Raw genomic sequence first — 23,774 nt, forward strand, 5'->3', positions numbered from 1 at the left:
ATTAGTCAAAATGTCCTTGATGTGAGAAGACTTCCGAGTATCCACATGATACGCCCGATGTTCTTTACATAATGTCAAACCAATCATCATCTGGGATTCTAACCTCCACCTCAAGGTGTGCGTTTTCTTTTAATCAAACGAGGGGCTATTTCAATACTTCTATGTGGTTTAAACTGTACAATTCATTAATTTTGGCCTTGCATTACCACCAAGGACATATACTCTAGCACATATGCTCTGCGAAGAACACATCGGTCAGTAACATAAATAATTAAGATCAGCCCTGCCAGTATTCTTCAGGGCATTCATGCACCTCATGAGGACAAATATTTCATGCTATCCTCTCCACTCAACAGAAACACTAACCTCATCTGAGTGCAAATGTGTGTACATCTGTCTGAGCCGGTAGATCTGAGACCAGCTCTCCGCAATAGGCTTTCTATCACGCCTGCAGTTCCGATTGATCGTCTCGGCAATCAGCAATTAAGCCCTAGTGATCAGAGCGGGAGAGGGGAGGAAGGGGGAGGGAAGAAGAGGTGGGAGGTAGCCCCTCCACCCTCCAACCCCACCCCACTCTTCTCTTGTCAGCCCAGGAAAGGCTTCACTCAGCTGGGGTGCGTTTGGCCCCGGGCTGGGCTCACTGGTGGAGGTTAACTCCAGCATAAATAAGCATCTTTGGACTCATTACAGGGATTAGAGAGTAATTCGCCTGCGAGGAAGGAGACGACTGCCAGGGTTTTGGTACAGTTTACTACAGTCTTATAGGGGCGAGGGCCCTGGAGATTACAGAGGGAGAGAGATGGAAAGGCAGCAAAAGAGAGAAAGGCCAAGGGAAAAGAGAGGCTGGCTGTCAAGTGTGTGTGTGTGTGTGAGAGTCAATCCAAGCCCCCGGCTGCCCCCTTGATCTTGAGCATGTTGGGGTGCTGTGAAAACGGATAATGGGAGTTAGAACGACCGGGCCTGTCTAGAGAGAAGTGTGCTGATTGTTATAACTTTCCCTCATCTCTCTCTCCTCCACTTAACTAAATAAACACCCAAGAGGTAGCACTCTATCAATTTTAATGATGTTGAAATACAATTTAGGCACAAAATACACAACAAATGCTAATTTGGCCATGATGAGAGGCATCAGAAATTCCTCCCATTATTTATTCAGCTGACTTTCTGCATTTTTCATCAGAACAAATATTCCCATTTCAACAAACACACACACGCACATACATGCACACACATACACGTGCTAACACACAGCCAATTTGGAGCATAAATCAACACGTTCGCTCATCAAATATATGCTGTGTGGTTCTCTGTAGTCTGTCCAGTGCACCAAAGACAAATAGTTCTGTCCAAAGTCCAGCTGGAGAAACGGAAGGGGCAGTGCATTGTCAATATATGCACACATATATTAAACATAGCAGGTCTGTGTGTGCTCAGAAAAGACACAGGCATCATGAAGACTGAAGTCAAGTCATAAACTCACACGACTACTTAGTGAATCTTTCAAAAAGGAAAACAGAACAGAGACTGTTAAAAACCCTTTTTTGTGTTTTAATATAATTATGCCTTTACAAATCATTTTTATATGATTAAGTTTAATTATTCTGTACATTTTCATAAAATTGCATAAAACTTTTAACACATTTAAATAATTATACAAGGTGGTTAGTCATGAGTCTTTTCACTGCATGTGTGTGTTCCATTTGTGCAGCTATAAAGATATTTTATATGATCAATTTAGATTCAATGAGTCCCTGTAATTACAAAATAAATTTAGTCATGACAGCTTCTTCACATCATCACCTGCCAATCAGCTCTACCTCCATCTTGACCGGCTCAGGCTGCCCTGCCTCTATGCCACATTTTGGGCAGGTGAGATAAGGGTCTGCAATGCTGTGGCTTTTGATACAATAGTAACAGAAAACATGTTGGCAGCCCACTGTATGAGGCATGGTCGGCCACTCTCCGCACAGTCCGCACTCCTTCCACACTCCTTGCCCTCCCGTCGCTCTCTCCCCATCGGCAATTTCACCACCCAAAACAATCGAAAGCATAGTTGCCTTCAGTTTCCTTGTATTGATCAGCGGTAACAAGAAGATGAGGAACTCTGCAAAGCCATGCCACAGCAGCTCGCGGTTCATGTACTGGTAGGTTACATCCCGGACCACGTTGGGCTTGCTGAAAGCCGCCCGAGCTCCCACAATCCTTTCAGCCAGGACAGGATGGCGACCTTTTCTTAGGAACACAAGAAAGTTGATGAGACTGGCGAGCTGTGTGATACTAGAAACAAGGGTCAGGCAGTTGCGGAGGCCCTGCTGGAGTAAACCACCGTCTCTTTCAAACACAGGCCCTCCTGAACCCAACCACAGCAGCAGGCTGTGGGAGCGCTCCTGGAGCCAGCGTGGACCTGCAGTGAGCAGGGCCAGACCCAGCTTCTGCCTGCGAGACAGAGCTCTGTAACGGGGAGATGAAGAAAGGATGTTGTGGTAGCGCAGGCTCAGTAAAGACTGGCCCACAGTGGCACTGTTAGAATAAAGTGTGAACCTCCACAGGAGCAAATGGAGCAGAGCCCTCAGTTCAGGCTCCAATGGGGTGAGTAGGCCTGGACGGCAGTTCTGGAAGCACTGGGAGAACTGGGTCCACACCAGCTGCTCTAGGGCTGAGTCTAGCTCGAGGGCATCCAGCTGGCTGATGCGCAATACTGGGGTCTGTGGGTCGACATCAGTTTGGGGATGTCCAACTGTCCTTTTTTGGTTGTCCTCACTTTCCAAACCTGCTACAAAATCACAAAGAACAAGGATTTATGTTAATGATATTTTCAGGAGTGGTCTCCAATTTTTATAATTCATAAAACATGTGATGAAGATTTTTTAACAGACTGCTTCCAGTGTTTCCTACAGGATTAGAATCTATGTTCAGCGGCAGCTGTGTGTGTGTTCCTTTTTTATCATTCTATGTCCCATCTCTAAATTTGTACATTTTTGCTGGTTTGTAAATGCAGAACCATGAGTTCCTTTTTTTTCCTAAGCAGTAGTTTGAGCAGTTTGAGTCACAGGTTGGATATTGATCTGGCAATCTGGTCGGAGCTGTGTTCCCAGGCACTGCGAATGCAGTCTCTCATCTGTATTAAGCGGGTTTACCCATGTTTGCAAAACTTGTGTGCATGTGCTAATTTTGGTGGAAAAGGGCTAATTCACTGCACGGGGTGTTCTGCACTCTGGGCCCCGAGAGTATGGTGCAAAGAATAACCAACCAGTATATATATTCCAACAGCACTATAGTTTGAGCCATCATTCCTAGATGTTACGATATTGTATTAATCAACTTTATTGTTAACTTTATTGTTTATTGACAACTTTAAATTTTGGTTTTAAAAAAATTAAAAAGTAGAATGAATACCTATCCCCAATGATGGCAAAACTACCAAAACAATATCTTGTTTGTAATAAAAAAAAAAAACTAATCCAATACATGGATTTCTCATGACTTGACATTATAAAATATCTTATTGATATACAGGCAATACCATACTTGATCTATTAAAGTCATGAACATGAACAACTATTAAAAGGACAACCGGGTTTTTGGGAGGAATGAAGCCCTGGAGGTGAGGCCCATCCTGTTAGGAAGGTTATTTTTTCTTTATACATAGGAACGGAAATCACTTTTCACATGTAAAACCCGTCCTTAATGCAACCTTTGAGCCACGCATTGCGGAGGAGCAGGGGGTCTTAGACTGCTCTCTCCAGTGTATAAACACACACAATCCAACACACACACACACACACACACACACAGGAGGCGAAGCCCAGGGGCTCTTGGTGCCTGCTCCCTCTGGAGATAGGGGTGTGTGTACAAATCACATCACTAGGGATTAGGCTAACGGCACAGTCTCTGGTACACCGTAAACATCTGCCAAATGTGGAACAATTTTCCTCCCCCTAGAGTCGACTCCATATGGGATCCCACCATTGTGACGTCTGGGCTATTTTGCGCTGCATACGTTTTCCAAACTGCTCACAGTTCCCCCAGTTTTATCTGCTCTTTTCCTCAAATGAAATGCTTAAGAAGTAGGAGACTAACTAACGCACGGAGAGACAGAGCAAGGGGCCCAAAGAGAGAGAGAGACAGAGAGGCCTTTTTCTGACAGTGGCTTTTGTGTCTCGCTGAACAGGATTTGTCACGAGGCTTTAAAAGAGATTTCAGCCGGGTAAATATGGCAGTTTTGACAGAAAGAGAGAGAGATGATGGTCACTTTAGACGTTTTTTTGAGGAGGTAAAAAAAAACATTCTAATATGCGGTGGCAATGCTCGGGTTTATTGTGGCGCACAGGACCATCTGTGTATTCATGATGTTTCAATAGAGCCAGGATACACCGTCCAACTAAGTTAGAATTAGCAAATGAATGAAAAAAGAGTGAATTCCCGCTGAAGTAAGCAGGTGTGACAAATTCATTGAGCTGCATTTGAAATGCTGCCATGTTTAGTGACTAGAACCTCGCCTGTGACGGAAGTAGAGTTTGGGTTTAAAAAAAAAAATAGAGGTCTGAATGTGTATGGTAACCAATAAACAGGCTCCATTTGTTTAGCTTAATCTGAAAGTTTTTCCTTGATGGGAGAAAATGTGCAGATTATGTGCCTGTGTGTGTATGTCATGGGGAGACTTGATCTATGCAGAGCTCTAATACAGAGCTAAATTAATCTATCAGTCCATGGTTACACAGACATGCACACACACAGCCAGGTGGTGGAAATCCCCGTCACAGCAGCAGCCCTCTCGGGAGAGCAAACCCGGCCGGGTCCAATATTCTTTTCAAAGCCTTTTATCGAGCAGTTTACAAGTTATGAATGAATATGTTTTATTTGGGGAAACACGGTATTGACAGCCACCTATCAATAGTAATGTGACTATTGTCAAGGGTCTGTCAATATTAATGTAATTATGATGTAGAGGGATCAGAGGGATGCCGGAGTCGGGGGCCAAGTAACATCTCCTGCCCACTGCCATATCAATAGCTGGGATTGCTATTGACAGCTCCCCTTCAGACTTGCAGCACTTGCCAAATATATAACAAGCAGACACTTCAGTCAATGCCGGGCTGCCTATAAAAATTAAGCATTTGAATTTACAGGGCTTTTACCGTGGACAGCTGGAAATCCATGTTCCTTATGTAATAGTCAAAAGTCACAGTCAATGCCAGTGTTTACAGAGCACTGGCACGGTGTGCGTTAGAGGACAGACAGCATTTGCACATAAAAGTACACACAGATACAAGCAGACTTTCTCTGTTGAATCCACTCAAACACACACACCTGATGTGATATATTGACTTGATAATTCTCCTGTGGGTCAGCCAACCAACCAACCAACCCGCAGACAAAATGCCCTTGCTCGGAGAGTCGGCAGCTGACAAGCAGCAGGGTCAGATGGCAGGTTAGAGGAGATCGCTGAAAATCAACAGAAAATCCAGGGTCTGGGTTCTGGGGTCTGGCTTTTCTACCAGAGCTGTATAAAATACTTTAAAAACATCTTTCTGGGAATATTAAAGTGTATTTTCATTCAGGTCAGAAGAGAGGTTTTTCTCCTTCCCTTGTTCCCTTAGCCTGTGCATCTTGTTCAGACAAAGATAGCGCACTGACTCAAGGCTGACTGCCATAGCTTACAGACAACAACAACAACAACAACAACAACAATATCCAATCTAACAGGGAACACACTGCAACATTGCTTCAAGGCAAAGGGGGCCATGACCAGCGTGAGGAAGGAGAGACGAGGCAACAAAAGCATACGGAGCATCAGACTGAAGCCTCGCAGCTGCACTGGGTCATCTGAAAACTAGACAACTGTCTGTAATGACAGCAACAGAAAGATGGATAGACAAAGAGATGGACAAAAAAAAAAGACAGACGCGTCAGACAACACGTCATGAAACCCCCAGCTGGGAGCTCTGAGCTACTGTCTACTGATACAGTGAAGGGGAAAAAAACTGGGGGCAAAGATAGCTAAGGAGAAAAATGAGGGAGGGGAAAACAGATAAGCACAAACCTCTCCCTAGGAGCTGACCTTGAGACTGACGGTCACAATAAAGGAGGAGGGAACATTCCTGAAGCATATGCGGCTCAGCCACACTGAGGTGCGGGCATCCAGGGAATAGCCTATAGACAGAGGAAGGCTGCACTTTCTTCTTGACCTTGGCTTTGGTGTCTGGGGAGGAGATGAGGGTGTTTAGGGCAGGGGGACTAAAGACTGAGGGATGCTGGGAAGGTGGAGAACCTCTGGGGGATTTCTGCTTTTTCTGTGGCGGACAAGAAGCTGCTCATGAGGCTATCATTCCCTGCCGTTTGAAAACTGTATGTCCAAAAGTCTCAATTTAGCTCCTGGCGTGGCGCAGGGCTCAAATTCCTAAGCACTTAGCTATGGTTGTTAGCATAATATATTTGCTGAAATAATGCATAAACGTTCACTTGGCTTACTATGATTGTAGCGAGAAATAGGCTATGCATTGGCAAAGCATGCTGGATTACAACTTTACATTTTCTTCTCTCGCTCATGTAAATTAATTTGTGTAAAAGCTCTGGTGAATAAAACCTATTTCTCTGAGCACTCCAGTCTCGTTTTTTTCCCCTCGTCTCTCCCGCTCCCTCACTTTATTGCCCTTCTTTCGCCAGGAACGAGTGCGGGCCTATTAGCCATGGCCTTCTAATGTCCTCACTATGAAAACGGATGAGAATGTCAGATTTAGAACTTTTAAGAGAGTGATGTCATACAGCAGACCGCAGGCATTACGGGGGACGCTAAGATTACCCAGGCGGTAACCAGACTAATTGTTATGAGTCTGTTTCATGAAATATGAATGTGTGCAAATGCACAGAGGGGTCTTCAGGCTGTGTGTATGTGTGTGTGTCACACACTAATGCTTTATCAAGGCTCTCCTCTTTCTGTAATCACCCAAGACTCCTCCGAGCAATGGGGTGAGGGCCAAGCTAATGCCTGAACATAAAAAAAAATACACATCAGTTAGAACAGCACGTCTGACACACAAAAAATGTGCTCTGCTTAATCTGGTTTGCTCAGAAGGTGAATTATTTAAGAGAATTAATTGATTTCAGGAGTAGGAAGGTTGAGTATGCTAGGGCTGTATGAGTAATAAGTACAGGGGTTTGCAAAAAAACAACTTAAAAAGTAATGAAACATTTAGAGGGCAGAGAAGCACAATGAACGTGGAGAAAAAAGCAGAACAGCTAATAAATGAGAGAGCTGAAGTCTTTCTTAGGAGTCACTGAGAGAGCACTGGGGCCTCACCTCATGCAAATAACATATGTTATACAGAGGAATATTTGATTAGCACCTTCTGCTTTATGCATGAAAACATTTTGTCAGCTTTTTTAATCTGTCTCACAATTAAAATGTGTGTGGGAGTGGAAAATTTTAAACTGAGGTGAAGTTAATTTTTGTCAACCTACTCTCTACAAGATGTGAAGGTAACTGTGGGATGAGAGGTTTGCGAATTTGCAGCAACAGTCAAATCCACTGTGCTACTTTTCAGAATCCCTCTCTGATATGTATCTGTGAATCAGTTTGGGAAATTGGATTGCTGCCACTGCAAATTGTACCACTAATGACATGTCAACATGTTATACTTTTTTCTCAGTTTGGAAGAGAAAAATGAATATGATGTAGACATTTTAACACTATTAATTTAGCACAATTAATGTTAAGAGGATCTTTTAAAGGTCCTACATTGTAAAAAGTCAGATTTTCATGTCTTCTTAATATAAAGCAGGAATAGGTGCTACACATATACTGCGAACATATCAAAATGATAAGTTCTAGTAGAAGCCTAAATTACATGTATGAACCTGAAAATGAACACAACATTCAAATTGCCTATGTGTAACAGTTGTAACAGGAATTGGTAGACAAACTGTGTGCCAAATCAGTCTGTGTAAGCTGGTAAATATGGTGGCACTGCAATGACAGCAATAAAAAAGTGTCCAAATATAGAGCTGAAAATAATGATGACACATAGATGTATTAGATAATTGTGGAGCTTTTGAAATTAAAGTCACAGTTGAAATTAAAAACCCTCAACACTATTGGTCAGAATATAATTGGCTGTGCTGTGTATGTAGCAATGACTAGAAAACAGAAGTTTATTTGTGTTTGTTTTGTTTGATCAAAAACTATAAAATACACTAAAAAATATTCTTAGCAGAAATATAAATGAAGCTATATTTTTTCAAGTAAAATGTAACTAAATTAAATTACATCAAAAGTTAATTTATAATAATAACTAAAGACAACATAAATATGCTTTGTATAAACTCAAGTAAAACAATTTGAGTCATATCTATGTCATCAGATTGCTTTTCTGTTTGACTTGAATTAAAACATAAGGTTTATGTATAAGATCAAGTTAAATTTAAATGTATTAATCAAATAAACACATAAGGTTTATATTTAAGGTCAACTTGGCTTTATATGTATAATTAAATCAACACATATGACTCTTAGGTTAGACTGATGGTGTAGGGGTTAGCACTGTCACCTTGCATCAAGAAGGTATTAGGTTCGAGGCTGATTTGGGGAAAATTTGGACTTTGGGTGGGGGGGCTTACAGTTACATAAACTTACAGTTTATGGAAGTTTGTGTGTCAGCCCTACTATAGTCACCTCGTAGTGAACTAAAGTTTATGTTTAGGATTAACTTAAATTTATATTTATTAAGTAAGCTTAAACATAAAGTTCATGTTAAAGTTTGCATTAATTTAATTTAATTTAATTTAATCTAAGTTACTAAATGTATTCATGCTGTCTTAACTTGATATTAAACTATTAGATTTAATGCATTATTTTACCTTGAAATAATGTAATAAAAATACATGGAAAGTTGACATGTAATTAAATTACTTAAAGTCAATGTTTATGGCATAATTATTTTTTTGAGTGTAACCCAGGAAAGCAGAATTATCTACCAATAAGTGAGTACATGACCCCACTGCCTTTATCACTTGCCTTCATCTGGAAACTGTATAAAATGACCTTATGACCCCAGTGTGAGATCACAGCCCAATTTAACTTCAGCGACTCCCTTAGAAACACACTCATTACACTAAGTGTTTAGCTCCAGAGGCACACGCCTGTACCTCAATCTCATGCAATCAGCCGCTCCACATTCTCCTCATAATGACATTGTCTTTTAATTTTTTAAGCCCATGCCCATCAGTCTTTAACAACAACAAAACCCAAATCTGCTCCATTTTGATAATAAGGCAAAAGCATTATGTGATAATCACAGTGGGGATTAGGTTTTTGGCAGAGTGTGCAAGAGCAGCGCAGTCAAAGCCAGTGGAAAAGAGAGATATAACCAAGAGACAGATAAGAGTAGAGCAGTGATGATTGGGATGAGAGAAATGAAGTGAGTAGTCTCTTGAAAATCAATAAGATCAACTTTGCCTTGAATCTCAATGTGGAAGGTTTTGATCTGTGGCACTGATTATTTAGGGGAATAATGGAATTATGTGCGGAGCGGTATAACATACTCTTGAGGGAACACACACTCACAAGGTTACCATCCAAAGTTGCAGTTGGTAAATATACCTGAAGATGTGTGTGATGAATGCTAATTCACAATAACGCCAGTTGGTCGTTTGAACTGCATGCACTGTGTATATCGGTAGAAATCAACAATCCATGTGTGTTTAACACAAACGTGCAGTTTAATATCGCTTTGCACACAGCACTGAGAGCTGACAGCAACACGGAGGTGATAATATTAGACCACGAGTCTTCGCACCGTTCAAAAGAAGCAGTCGTGATGCATCTGAGCTCTCTGTGAAAATATAAAGGCATGAAAGTAAATAATATATCCTTGAATGTTCGCTAAACAACATCACGAAGACATATTTACCCATTTCTTTTCAAGGCAAGTCAGTCCTCTCCGACCAGACGAAAACAATCTCTATTTCCGGGTTATGCAACTATACCCCGCCTCCAAAAGAAGACTGACCAATGATGTACCGTAACATCATGACTACGAAGACAATTGCTATAAATGAGCCAATCAAATCACAGAGCGCCAACGCAGCGGCAAACTGCAGGGTGAAGCGTCGGTGTGTCTGGAAACAATTCAAAGTCCTGCGTTGTAGTAACGGCACATAGCGACCAAGTTGTCGGTGAAGCTACGGTAATTTACACAAAGTATCACAGATAATGTCTTTTGTGCACTCAAAATGCCATGCATTGTGTTTTTTGAGGTTTCTCTACAGTTGTCTGATAATGCAAACCGCGAGGCTGAGCAAACATTCAACTGAGCATTCAGCTGGAGTGACAAGCTGTGATTATGAGTGTTAGCTAACGGTAGCTAGCCTTTTCAAGCATTTCCTCCTCCTCCTCCTCCTCCTCTTCTCATACACAGTGCGGGTACTTCATGCGAGCCATGCTAAAAACCTGTAATTGACAGCCATGAGCCAAAAGTCAACCTCAGCAGAATCGAAAAGCTCGAGGCTGTCGGGACAGGGAAGTGATACTTTGAACCGGTCCTCTCCCTCAGCAGAGGAGCCGAAAGTTGACATCCGGGCTGCTGAGACAGAGACAAGCAACATTAAACAGCTTCTCGACGAGTTCAGAGGACTTTATGAGCAGAGACTGAGATGTCTGGAGCTCGATACTACTCTCAACCAAGAGGAATCACTCCAGGTGAGGAGTTGCTCGAAATTATGTCATCACAACAGCTTTCACAGAGGTAGCGTGGCCGAGCGGTCTAAGGCGCTGGATTTAGGCTCCAGTCTCTCTGGAGGCGTGGGTTCGAATCCCACCGCTGCCATTATGAAGAGATAACCCTGTCATTAGCCAATATAGTGAGCTTAGAAATTTACTGGAGATCACATGACAAAAAAGTGTTGAGCAAATTAATAAACAGCAAGATTCCCCTTAACAATGGCAATTTGTAACCCACTTCAACAAATACTGCTGTTGTCTTGTAGCATTGTGTGTGTTTCCAGTGTGGTGAGGATATGTTTGGGTAATATGAGAAATGTATGTATATTATTTCTCCAAATATTCTTGATATTGATATTCCAACTACATTGTGTAGTTGACTATTGGTCATTTCTTTCACATAAAATATTTTTCATAAATATTCAGTGAATGATAAATAGTCAGTGCTAATCCGTTAATCATGATGGGATAAAGATCCGCACACAACTTTTTTTTTTTTGTAAACACGTTATTCACTGGACAACATTCCAGTCTTTAAGAGGCTGTACCAGGTTTACAGAGTTTTACAGATGGATGCTACTGGTATATTATGAACCTGTAAGACCTGAGGAATCCAGTAGTACCAATCATGTCATGCTAGTTTTTCAGGAAGTGGGCTGAATTACGCTCCAAAGTGAAGATACATATTGGCGATGGAAAAACAAAAAACGTCATGGTCATTTCACAAGGGTCCCTGGACCTCTGACCTCAAGAAATCTGAATGAAAATGGGTTATGTGGGGAACCCACAAGTCTCCCTTTACAGACATGCACACTTCATGCTAGTCCCATGCAGTTTTTTGCTGGCATTTGTTTCATAATCAAGACAATCTAATAAGATTGCTTTACCTTGTCAATTTGGACTTCAAAACTGTTCCGAAATGCAGAACTGAAAACATGTGATTAAGACATGTGGTTAGTGGCGATTAACTATTGAAATTCTGCAATTAATCGCAATTAAAATAATTGTTTGACAGCCCTAATTATTATATTAATATGAAAAAAAATTGCCCAACTTGAGGTGATTGACACAGCGGAGTGAGCCAAAATTCTAACGATCAAATACTGACCCCCTACTCTGCAGCCTCCTCAGGTAAAAATACAGTGCTCGAGACCGTGGATCCTACTCATGCGTTCAGTCAACGGCATAAATTATGTTTTTTAAAAGGCATTATTGAGAACCCCATTCAAACTCAAAGTCTCTACAGGATGTGTAGTTTTCTGCCAACATCTATTGTCATTAGGTCATCATCCATTCAATACAAATCAAAGAGCATCCTGTCCACTGTGACTCGGGCATCAGAAGATGACCTCTGTCCTGTCAGACAAATGACAGGAGGAAGCGCAGGGGTGCTTTCATAAAGCCGCAGCAGTTGTAACAGGTGGCAAATTGCATTATGTTTCCATCTGAGCGGCAGAGATCAGGAACACAGATCCACACTCATATTTAAAAAAGAGAGGTTTCTAATCATCGGGATTGTCATGTGACATCATTTAGCTACAGAATGTAGCCTGTGTGAGCTGGGCTGTGCATCAAAGCAAGTGTAACAAGGTTTCGAAGATGGGTTTCGGTCAGCCGGCCCCAGTCACGGGCCTTCTTAACAAGGTTATGTGTTCAGAACCCAGGAGCTCCCAAGTCCTAAAGGTTGATGTGGACAATTAATCATAAAGCTTGTCCATTGAAAACACAGAATACCATTCATCCATGAACCATTGTAGGTTTATGATGTTACCTGACATGTTAGAACAACCTCCCAATTAAAGGAGCTCTGTGCAATATTCAGAGCATTTATATAGCTGCAAAAACTATTTAAAGACCAGCAAAACAAAAACTATATAGTGGAGTAATGGTGTCTGAAGTAAGAATAAAGTCACCCCTTTTTTTGTTTGAGCTTCTCTGTTGTTTGTTATAGTAGATGGTCTGGCTGAGTGCACATGTTAGAGTATGTGAATCCCTGTGTGTTTCACTGGCTAGCTAATTGCTAATCTACACTGTGCTCACACAGCAGTTAACACTGATACCTGGACAGAGTCATCATGGAAGCAAAGTGCCCATGCTCTGGTTCCTCCGTTGTTAACACTGTTAGCTTTACTGACATATTTAGCACAGTTCGCGCTGTTAGGACTATTAGCTATCAGCCAACCCCATGTTGAGAGCCTCGGGCAGGCAACCTCTGAATCATGGATATGCTATGAGTATTTTTTTTCACATGCTTTAGGACAGTGATTACTGTGAGGGACTGAGCTTGCAGGCAGGAGAACAGGGGTTTTTCAAAATAAGGGTTTTATTAATCCAAAAATAAACCAGACCCTTTACAAAATGTGTTAAAAAAAAAGTTCTGGACCCATAAACTGTGTCAGCTAAACAGCATGCAACTCATGATGGGTTGATGCTAGAATGGATTGTTTGTGTGTGTGTGTGTGTGTGTGTGTGTGGGGGGGGGCTACAGCGCTGCAGGTTAACTTTAGGTTATCTGACTGCACCCCCTTTCAAAAATTTTATGCGATTCTTATTAATGTCAGATAAATCATCATTGTGCTCTGAGTAACTCCTCATACATGCAGCACATTCAACCCTTAATATAATTTCTCTTCTAGCTTCAACTGAACAAATTAAACAAATGTATGTTTGTGACACGTTGATGCTGTAACTGCATTTGATCTGATTTAAAAAGAGGTATGGAAATTCAGGCTGAATCCTTAAACATTTGATTAGCACGAGTGCAGTCTATGTAGTTACTATATGAATCTCGCAGTTAGAGAAAGCTTGAAGTCCTCTGCCAGAAACTACACGCTGCTGTGATTGGTTGTCTCAGCTGTGAGCATTTAATGACATGCAGTGGAGATCCCGCCCACCTTCCTCCGGACGATCCATTCTAGCATTAACCCCCATGATGTGGCAGCGATTTGGTACATTCTGACTGGTCACTTCCTGTATTGAGGAGCTCTGCTTTCAGGCCATCTTTTGCTCTGGCCTGATAAGATGGCCCCCCACCAGCAGCGACGAGCAGCAGCACTCCAGCACTGTGACTGGTAAAGAAACAGAAATTAAAACAACTTGAGGCAAACTTAATTAAAGATAAGAAAACAAACCATTAAGAGTGAACTGTAAAGAAAAATAAGGTGTACAGGTGGGCTAGCAGCATTTAAATGAGCTGTGCAGCAGGTGCAGCCATCACAATTAGCTGTTCCAAAAGCTGGAAAACAGTGAGTCAACATGCCATAGTTTTTTGGATGCATTTTCAGTTCTACACCTTTTTAAATACAATGTCAACCCTAGCATGTTATCTTAGATACTGTCACCTCTACCATCTTTGTAAACTTACTCTCCCCGAAGCTATACATCAGTGTTATATTATGCGTCAGGGGACGCTGTAAACCGCTTGTTGACTTTTTTGGCTGTAGGGGACAGACGTTTATGAACACAGATGTACAGGTGCTCCTCTAAGGCAAAAATAATTCTGAAATTCAGTGGCAGTCCCTTTTATCAGAGCTGCAATCACTGTATGTGTAGACTATCTGGCTACATGTGCAATCCCTTTAAGGAACAAGTACATAAGAAGTTCTTTTTTCAACAGAGATAAAAGGCTGACCTGGAAGACTGTACTGAAGAACTGTGAGGATTTGATATATGAGATCAGTTGTGGAGCATGTTCAGGTGACCTATTTTTTGTAAACAATAAAATGTGAACTTAGAAATGCATTCTTCCAGGCACAAAGCAGCAACAGGGAATAACATTTTTTTTGAGCCTGCACTAACCCCTGTCCAACTATGTACTCCTGCCTGCTCATGAAGTATTCTTGTCTAATAATACAGTTCAGATGTCATCTATTGTAAATCCTAGGTGGGCTGCTGCATGAAAGCTAAGAGTATCTGACCGCCTTGTCAGGCAGGGCTAGTTTCACAGAGGTTTTGGAAAGTAAAATAGTATTTGACATTTCAAAACCAATTTGATATACCTCATGAAGATAATGCCTGAATTAGGGCTCCGAGAAGAAATTCAGTCATACCAACAACAAACCTATTTAAGTATTTCTCAAATTGGATGTTATTTTACTAAACATTAGTAGAGCAAGTTAAAATTCACTACAACAGAACTATGGGTGTATGCTATATGTACAGTGGGTCTACTACTGACCCCCCCACCCCATGCATCTCCCTGATCAGATTCCTGATCTCATTGGTAACACCTTGAAGACACCAAACCAAACTGTTTGTCTGGGGAGCACTCACGTTTCTCTTGCGAGGCCATCATGGGAAGCATGTAGTCCCTGTTTTTCTGTTCATTCAGTTGTGTGTCAAAGTGATATCTTACATCACTTTGACGTTTGCTGAATCTTGGGGAAATTATTCATCTCACTTCTGTAATCTGTCAACTTCAAAAACACTGATTTGCCAAGAGGGAGTACTACATTTATAGGTCAGCGAAGATGACATACTCTCTTTGCAACTCTGTCTCCTAGGAACGACAGTCACATTGCAACTAATTTACAAAAGCGATTTTATGTCTACTGGCAATTTTTGGCCCCTGCGTAATGGGGCAGGAGCGGGAAATTTTATATTGACAGGATATTAGGGTGGATTAGTTTCGTGCTTGACTTCAACACCGTAGACTTGCATTTGTGTCCTTTCCCATGCAGTGTGTTTTAAAAATGTAATTAAAAAAAAACATGTTTGTCAGAGAGCTTTCTCTTACCTCAACCATGTTTTATTTGTGTAAATAAAACCCCATGTAAATATATCACAATTTAGTCACAACAAGAGGATGTTGAAGTGGAAACAAATATTATACTTTACAATATTGTGTTCATATGTTCAAAACTGTGGCTGCTTCTCTAAAGCACACAGAGCTAATACAAATTAGTTGTATATCAATTTAATTATTAGGGAAAACTGCAGGATTTTATTTCTGAGTGATCCCAGTTCTATACAATTTTTGAGGCACAAATGATGTGTTTACTGCTTTCTTGTTTTATTGAACAGGAGTTTTAGTTTGTCATTGATTTGGGTGACTCCATAAGTAAAACAACTTTTATTATAGAAAAAAGCCCCTGCTTGGTTGTACTGTCAGCTTGTTAAAACACAGCAAATTAACCACAGTTTGATCCTGCTGTGCTGTTATTCTTGCAGAAGAAAGTGGATTTCCTGTGGTCTTATGTGAATGACCTCGCAGAGCAGAACCAGGTGCTGCTTCAGACCATTGAGGATTTTCAGAGGGAAGCTGACCACAATGTTTACAAATGGGAAATGAAGCCACACACCTCTGATCATATTTTGGACGTAAGTTTTTTAATTGTCTTCATTGCAATGTGCCTTACCTGGCCCAGATGGAGTTTCATTTTTTTCCTTCACATTTCTGTATTTTAAACTCATTTACAGCCTTCTTTACAGGGTTTATTTCCTTGATAAATATTTGTGTTGTCAGGAAAACCATCTGCAAGTAATACAGTCAAGGTTTTAATACTTAAAGACAATTGTGATGCATATTGTGAAATTATAGGCATTTTTAAAATTTTTTAATGAATGCATTTATTTATTTCAACAAGTACAATGATGTGATAAACTTTAGAGACACATTTTTTTTAACATTCTAGTCCCCCACCCACTCAACCCCAACGGTCCCACATAAAATCTTTATAAATGTAATTAAAAAAATAACTAAATAAATAAACAGGTAAAAGAATGATTAAGTGAAGTAAAAAAAACAAAAATGATACAACAAAGTATATATACATAATTTATTTATTTGATTGGGGGGTCACGCAGAATTTTGGGGACTGACTGAATTTGCATTAATTGTTCCGATCGTAACATTGGAGGGTCTGGACAGTGGCAAAAAGTGTAATAAATACAGTTTATTTACAACAGGAACATGAAATAGAAAAAGATTAAAAAAAAGAAAACTATGGCTCAGCTGTCCAGATGAAACTCTGCAAAGATTTGCAACATGAATTTTAGTTGTAAACACAATTTGTACCCTTTGGATATACACAAATAAATGTACCTACTTTCATATTACCTTCCTGTTTAACCAGGGGCAGTTATTTAATATTCTGCAATAAGTGCAGAAGCATATGTCAATAGAATGAATTGTCTACTCATAAATACCATCTATATACAAATATCAAGCTCGGGAGAAAACAAAAGAGAAAGAATAACAGCTCATGGCTTTCTTTTCTACTTTATTCTATCTATCTTCAAGATCCTTTGTGTACACTTCTTGAGGCCAAGGCCTCTTCGACTTTTCAGAATCCAATCAGTAGAAATCACACTGAATATGCTTAAAAGTTAAGTCCATGAAAATCCTTCATTGTTTAGACAGAGCAATATCAGCATGTAGCATAAAGGCAGTATAGAAAAGCAATGAGAACGAGCAGAGAGCCGTGCATCACATTTCTATTTTTAATGGTAGAAATGATTTGGTGATACCTGGTGTACTTTGCAGGATTATGCTTGCCAGCAAGAGTAAAAGTAAAATCCAACCCAAGCTTGACTTGTTTGGCATTTTGCCTCGCGGTATTTGTGTTTTTTGGTGCTGTGTCTCTTGGATGCCTGCTGTTCACGGTCTGGCACCTGGTCGCTACATTTTTACAAAGCCCAGACCTCACCTGAGCACTGCGGGAGGCACACAACCACAAGCATCCCAAGCAGAAGAATACAGGCAGAGGGCCACTCACTTCTGGTGGGTCATAAGTGATGATTGAGAGGTATTTCTTCTGTATATATATATATATATTAAAAAAAAAAAAAAAACGAACATTTTTATTTTTATTTTTTTTTAATGAAATCCTGCATTGTATATCTTTAAAGATACTGTGAACTCTCTGGAGCTGCAAACAGAAGAGTTGTCTCTGCTTGACTCAATCATCTCCTGGAGGAAAACATACTTTACCATTCATTCTAGTGGGTTGGAGGTGCAAAGCTGTGTGCAAAAGTGCTCCACCAAAGTGTTTTTTTTTGTAAAGATTGCATCAACACGAGGCAGGCCTATAAAGACACCAGCTCTTGATGTAGTGACCTTAAGGTATTGTTTCATTTCAGTTATGGCCAGGCTTCCATCAACATTTGCTCGTCTGAGTGGATTTTGCACACAGAAAAGTAATTATGGCCTTTTATACATCAAAGTACTTATCTGCTATTATGGAGAAGGTCAGAGGGCTAGCTTTGTGTGCTCTCTGCACCGGTCACAAAGGTCATGGTAATTCAATGCTTTGCATTTCTCACATTCAAAGCTGTCTTTTTTTTTTTTAACTTTCATCATTCTGAAACTCAATTTTCTTCAATGACATTGCATCAGCAAAAAAATACCAGCATCCCCATGTTTTTTGTTCCTTGTTTCTTTTCTCTTTCTTGCAGACTGTAGTGCAATAGATTCCAAAAGAATAGTGAGGATGACCAAGACCGTTACTGGTTTTCACACTGCATTGTAGGCATTTTACCAATGTTTTTAGCTAAAGAGGAAAAGGAGAAAAACAGTTTTTGAAAACTGATTAAATGATATTCTCTTAGCTGCTAAATACCCTTCAGATCATCTAGTTGCACAATTTTGTTGTTTGTGACAACGGCAGATTCTTTTGCAGCCAAAGCGATGTAGTGTGTGGGAACACAATAGTTTGTTGCTGTGGTATCGATCCATCTTCTAAGCTTTTGAATCTCCATTTTCACCCGTCTTAAACGATGCTCTCGCTGTCTGTTTATGCTACTTTGTATGTTTTCAGAGTCTAGATTGGTAAACAAATACAAACAAATGGACTGCTTCACTCAACAGTCTATTAGGATAGCCAGGGGACAATAGTGTGTTTCTGCTCTGATGTCCATAATGTGAAATCCAATCAAATGAAGAGCATTTAGAGCTACTTATGGACCGTTCCACCATGTAAACGATGCAATGAGCTCTGTAATAGGAGCTTGGCTAACGTCTGATTGAATCGTAGTGTATGGTCTTGTTGATGCACAATAGGGTTGAACTGTAATGGACACTAAACAGAGTTTGTTTTGTGGTCATAATATCATGAAATCCAAGGCTTGTGTTCTCTGTTCTAGACTGCAGCAATTAGCCTGTTGTCTATTTGTCATCCATCGGCAGACGGATGTAGCATCATCATGTTCCCTGCATACAATATTAACCTGGATTAAACATTACTTTGTGAGTAATAGTGAGCATCTATTTAAATCTGTGGTTACTGGCCAATACCTTCAATACACATAAGTTCTGTTAAATATGGAATGTATACAGGAATGATTTTAAAATCCATTCAACTTCCCTACTATTACAAACTGATGGATTTTGAAGGATGTACAGTGGATGTACAGTTGGTTGTTACAATGGTAGCTGGACTCCTAAACAGCATTGTTTCACTCAGAGAGTCTGTATTTGTGTCAGCATGTCGACTCCCAGTCTTTGTGGTGCTCTTGCCAGTATCAGTTTCCAGTTTTCCAGCCAGTGAAAAAATGTACGGAAAAACTTTCTTTGTCTCATTCGGTTACAATAAAAAGCATCATTATGAGTGCTGAGAACTTTTTTTGGAAACTTATGGGAAACTTCCTCATTTCCTTCAGTCTTCTGGTTTTCACTCTTGTTGGATGGTCATTTTGGCAGTTTAAGGATTACTAATCATACAATGCAAAAAAAAACTGGCACTTTATTGATCTCTGTAGAAGTGTTTTTTCCACCTGCACTCTTCCAGGCAGGTCAAAGGCACAAAGGCAGCTACAGAACAGCTTCTTCAGCTGGCAGGAATTCAGTATGTTGCTTGAGGACACTTTTGTAGGCCAGATGGTGGCCAACTTAAGGTTTCAGTGACAGTTGGCTGATGAATAAAGCACTCATCTTTTATTTGAGACATATAATTAGGAAAACACAAAGCCAGGCGCAAACTTAAAGGAATACTTAAACCCCCAAGTGACCATTTGAATATCAGTTACTCACCCTGTGTTACTTTGATTTTGGGAAGAAAACTTTGATTTTCCTGCATGCATCCACAGCGAACCTAGAATCCAAAAAGGGATGCGATCTTGATGAAATGAAGGAAAACGGTTCCATTTTTGACTGCAGCACAGCTATATCAAAGCATCTGTGTACAAACTCTCACAAAACTCCTTCAGTATAATGCAGGTCTCATTTATCCACTCGCTTGCTCTGGACTTCCCACACAAGTTTTTTGCTAAAAACTAACTATAAAAAGAAAACTATTGTATAAACAGCCATGCCATGCGTGTCTGAGACTGTCCATGCGGATGTGATTTAAATACGGTTTGTTTGGGTATCACCCCCTTCTTCTATGTTTGGCAGTTCTGAACACACAACTAGATTAACGAGACTTGGATTACACTGCAGAAGTTGTGTGGGAGTATGTAAATTGATGTTTTGATAAAGTTTTGCTGTTTTTAAACATGGACCCCCATGACTCTAATTATCAAGAATTTTCTCAGTTTTTGAATTCTTTGTTCTCAGAAGGCATGCAAGGCATTCAACACTGGTTTTCTTTTAATATGTCGGTTCATGTCATACTGTATTTTTGCCTCACAAAGAGCACACTGCACAGGGTTAGAAGGTTGAAGGTTGATTGATCAGTAGTTGTGTGTGGCACTCTTTTGTTCAGAACTAGTTTGACAAGGATGTGAGAAGAGATATATGAAGTCAGACTTTAATTGCTTTACATCCAGCATACTAGACACATGCAAGCCCTTGTTGTGAATCCTATTCTTCTTTTTCAGTTATTGCTGTGTCCGTCTCTGTTTAAGTTTATCATTGTACTTTTTTGCCACCATCCATATTCGTTGGCAATTTAGCATGAGTTGTTTGTGTGTGTGTGTGTGTGTGTGTGTGTGTGTGTGTGTGTGTGTGTGTGTGTCTGTCTGTGTGTGTCTGTCTGTGTCTGTGTCTGTGTGTATGTGCAGCCTATGTGTGTGTTTGTCTTTTTGGTAGATATTTTAATTCCCAGAGTTTAGCCTCTGGCCTGCAGGGCAGTATGGGGGACTGTGAAGGCCTGAGGGGGATCAGTGTAGATCAGAACAGATCAGTAGGGATCATTTGGGATCACTGGCCCTCTCTTTGATCCACTCATCCTGCCATCTCCCCATTCCCACACAATTCTCAAATTATTACCATACCGGGCATATTAAAACACCCACATGTTAGTAAACACATTTTTTTGAGAGTGGAGACGAGTGGCACTCTGTTGTACTGCGGCTTAAAATGAAAGTATCCAATTTTCTATGCTTGTTAGCTTTCCTTGTTTATAAGAGACAGGGTTAACAAAGAAGACCTAATTTATTTTGTCTTATTTGTATCTGAGAAGAAACAAATGGGTTATAACAAGTGTCGACTACAAATTTGCTAACTGAATGCCGGGAATGTCTCCAGCTGTGATGAGAGTCTCCAATTTTTTTGTGTGTCTGATTCACAAAGTGACTATTTATGACATTCCCCATAAACTGCAGAACATGGGGCTATTAAAATGCTCAGGAACCAAATGAGAAAATTGGTCTCATGACTTAATCCATGCTAATGAGAACATCATTTTTCCTGTCATGTGGAGCACTCTCCGTAGTAGCACTCTTAAGACCCATTTCAACAAAACAGTACATAAAAGAAGGAGTCTGTAAGTTATGGCGTAGCTGTTGGATGAAAACTTTTCTGGAATTAACACAAACGGACCTCTTTTCAGAATGACCACAGCCTTTTGAATTCATACAGTTCATGACCACACATGCAAATGCATTAAAATCAGCTTTAATCTGTTTCCACATTGCAGCAGTGCCACAAATATACTCACTTTCTCAGCGAGATTAATTCTGATAGCATTATTTCTATATTGTATTGGCTATAACATAATGAAAAACACAATTAGTCTGACTAGCCTGTATGCTATTCATGCTTTGGACATAATGCACAGAGGCAGCTGCTTCAAACCTGGCTGACCCTGTGTGGTTGTGACTGGAAGTCAATGAGGAGAGAAGGTAGAAACTCAATTCAGGTCTGCATTAAAAACAATCTCTGAACTGTGTGACCTTTATCACCCCCTTCTCTCTCTCTCTCTCTCACACTCACATACACACGTATACATTTGCTTGTGTAGCAGGAGCTTGGAAGGAGAGCAGGAGTGAGTGTGAGAAAGGGAGAGCAGGAGAGGTCAGGGGGTTGCGATGGTTGACTATGCTAATGCTGTTGTTAATGACTTTGCTGTGAGTGATAATTGATCGTCTTCATTACCATATTAACTTCACTGCCCCCCACCCTTCCCAGACTCCCCTTTCCCCCTCCCCCTCAACCCCCAGTCTCTATGCAGTAATGCATGCCCCCGTTTGATCTTTCAAATAATGAACTAATTAGCTTAATTAAAATCAATAGAGGTGCCAATACCAGGTTACACATTTCAGGGATGCCGTCTCTATCTGCAGGGAGAGGAATTTTCAGAAAGAGAGGGCGAGAGAGGATGGATGGCCGGAGGTAAAGGGAGCAATACATAAACAACAGGAAGGGTGGGAAAAGGTGAGGAGCAAGAGGAGGGAGAGTGAGACACACAGGGGCAGATGGAAAAAGATGAAAGCAGTTATTTGAAAAGATAGAGTGAGATAAAGAAAAATAAGGCGAGAGGGGTGTGTACAAGCAGATGAAGAAGTAAGTGTTTAAATATGGTAAATTATAAAAATTAGTGGACAAGGGCGAAGACAAGAAAGCGTACGAGAAAGAGACAGAAAATATCCGAGGAAAAGAGGGAGCCGCAGAGAGGGGGAACTAAACGAGAGAGGGAGAGAGGGCGAAAGAGGTTCCTAATGCTGATTTATGAGTGCTTGACGGTCGTTAGCTGGAATAAATGGCTTGTAGGAGTGGCTGCAGCATTACTCCCTGTACAGGATACTAAGTGCATTGTAAGGTCAGCCATAAGGCCAAACTTACATATGTAGTGCTCTGCCCTTGTAAACCTTTGTTAATATATCAGCCACAGGATGGAACTGTAACTAGTCCATCTGATACGCTGGGATCACTGTGACTCCCTAACCTGGATGGTAATTATTTTATTTTACTTTGATTTTGAGAACTACTACATGCACAGTTTTGATACTGACTCATGTAGCTGGGTCGGGTATTGTGGCAAGAAGGCCAGACTATTTATTAAAATTCTTTGTTTACATCTGAATTTTAATTTCTGTTGAAGTTTTGACCTATTTGCCGCTACATTTAAAATGTTTACACTTGAATTGTCATTTCTTCTAAATTTGAAGATTCTTTTTTGTTCTCCACATCAGTATATGTGAAGTTTATATATACATTTTCCTTATCAGTCTGTAATTTAACGCTGTAGTGGGAAATTTTCCAAATCAAAGCAGCTGCTAGTAGAATTTGAAACTTGATCACATAAAAAAAAAAAATCCCTTTACTTTTAGTAAAGGGATTTTTTTTTTTTTGTATTACGACCTGTGCTGCACGGATTGGCCAAATAGTATACTTTCAATATGGCACAAAAAAGCCCTGAATGTGAAGCAGCAGATGTTTTTCTTCTTGCTATCATCATGGTTGCATCATTTTTCACTTGTATCAAGCTCACTCTAGACATAATTAAAGTCCACGTTTTTAGTACACAGTCACTCTAAACATGTAGGCCTTGACATGGTCGAACGAGACGCTGGCGTGTTCCTTCTAGTCACCATCACCATGAGCTGCATTATCCTATTTTTTTCCCCCTATTCCTCGCTTTCTGTTGTTATCTGGTGACTCACGCACACACGTTCTTGCTTTTGTTTTTTCTCCTCTGTTGCTTTCAGTTGACCTAGCTCCAGACAAAAGGAATGGAGGAGAGTGGAAAAATGGAATGATTGCGTAAATGGATGGCTATTTTCAGATAGACAAGAAACAAGAAAAGCGAAAGTGAGGTGGGGAAGAGAGAGAGGGAAAAAAAGAGGAGGCGTGGGTGAGGGGCAAGTGGATGAGACAGGAGGAGACAAGAGGATGTGACGAGGCTGGAGTCTGGATAGATACGGAGGGGAAAGGAAAGAGAAACAGCTACAATAGAGA

At 40.5% G+C, this 23,774-nt stretch overlaps 2 protein-coding genes and 1 non-coding gene across 7 annotated transcripts in view; 2 read left to right on the forward strand and 1 right to left on the reverse strand.

Annotated features, from left to right (window-relative positions):
- Positions 1-1,108: 1,108 nt before the first annotated feature.
- Positions 1,109-10,003, reverse strand: pex2 (peroxisomal biogenesis factor 2). 3 transcript variants are annotated; one of them, XM_042510523.2, is made up of 2 exons: positions 9,909-10,003; positions 1,109-2,773 (listed from the first exon to the last, which is right to left on the reverse strand). In XM_042510523.2, the coding sequence occupies exons 1-2, from the start codon at positions 9,910-9,912 to the stop codon at positions 1,797-1,799; spliced, it is 981 nt and encodes a 326-aa protein (XP_042366457.1). In that variant the 5' UTR covers positions 9,913-10,003; the 3' UTR covers positions 1,109-1,796. The 3 variants fall into 3 exon arrangements, with proteins under 3 accessions (XP_042366457.1, XP_042366458.1, XP_042366455.1); XM_042510524.2 differs by having other exon boundaries at positions 1,109-2,770; positions 9,909-9,984; XM_042510521.2 differs by lacking the exon at positions 9,909-10,003 and adding an exon at positions 6,062-8,160.
- Positions 10,004-10,078: 75 nt separating this feature from the next.
- Positions 10,079-23,774, forward strand: part of LOC121960984 (uncharacterized) — a 163,996-nt gene continuing 150,300 nt past the window's right edge. Inside the window, exons 1-2 of one of the 3 annotated variants that reach the window (XM_088072334.1) lie at positions 10,079-10,696; positions 15,887-16,036. In XM_088072334.1, the coding sequence (XP_087928460.1) occupies positions 10,463-10,696; positions 15,887-16,036 (384 nt within the window). In that variant the 5' untranslated portion in view covers positions 10,079-10,462. The remainder of the gene's footprint in view (positions 10,697-15,886; positions 16,037-23,774) is intronic. The other 2 variants (XM_088072336.1, XM_088072335.1) reach the window with 2 other exon arrangements.
- On the forward strand, positions 10,742-10,823 carry trnal-uag (transfer RNA leucine (anticodon UAG)). The gene has a single exon. It is a non-coding gene; the product is annotated as a tRNA-Leu (tRNA).

The sequence above is a fragment of the Plectropomus leopardus genome, chromosome 21 (genome assembly GCF_026936395.1).
Source record: "Plectropomus leopardus strain MGB_pleo_1.0 chromosome 21, ASM2693639v1, whole genome shotgun sequence".
Taxonomy (NCBI): Eukaryota; Metazoa; Chordata; class Actinopteri; order Perciformes; family Serranidae; genus Plectropomus; species Plectropomus leopardus.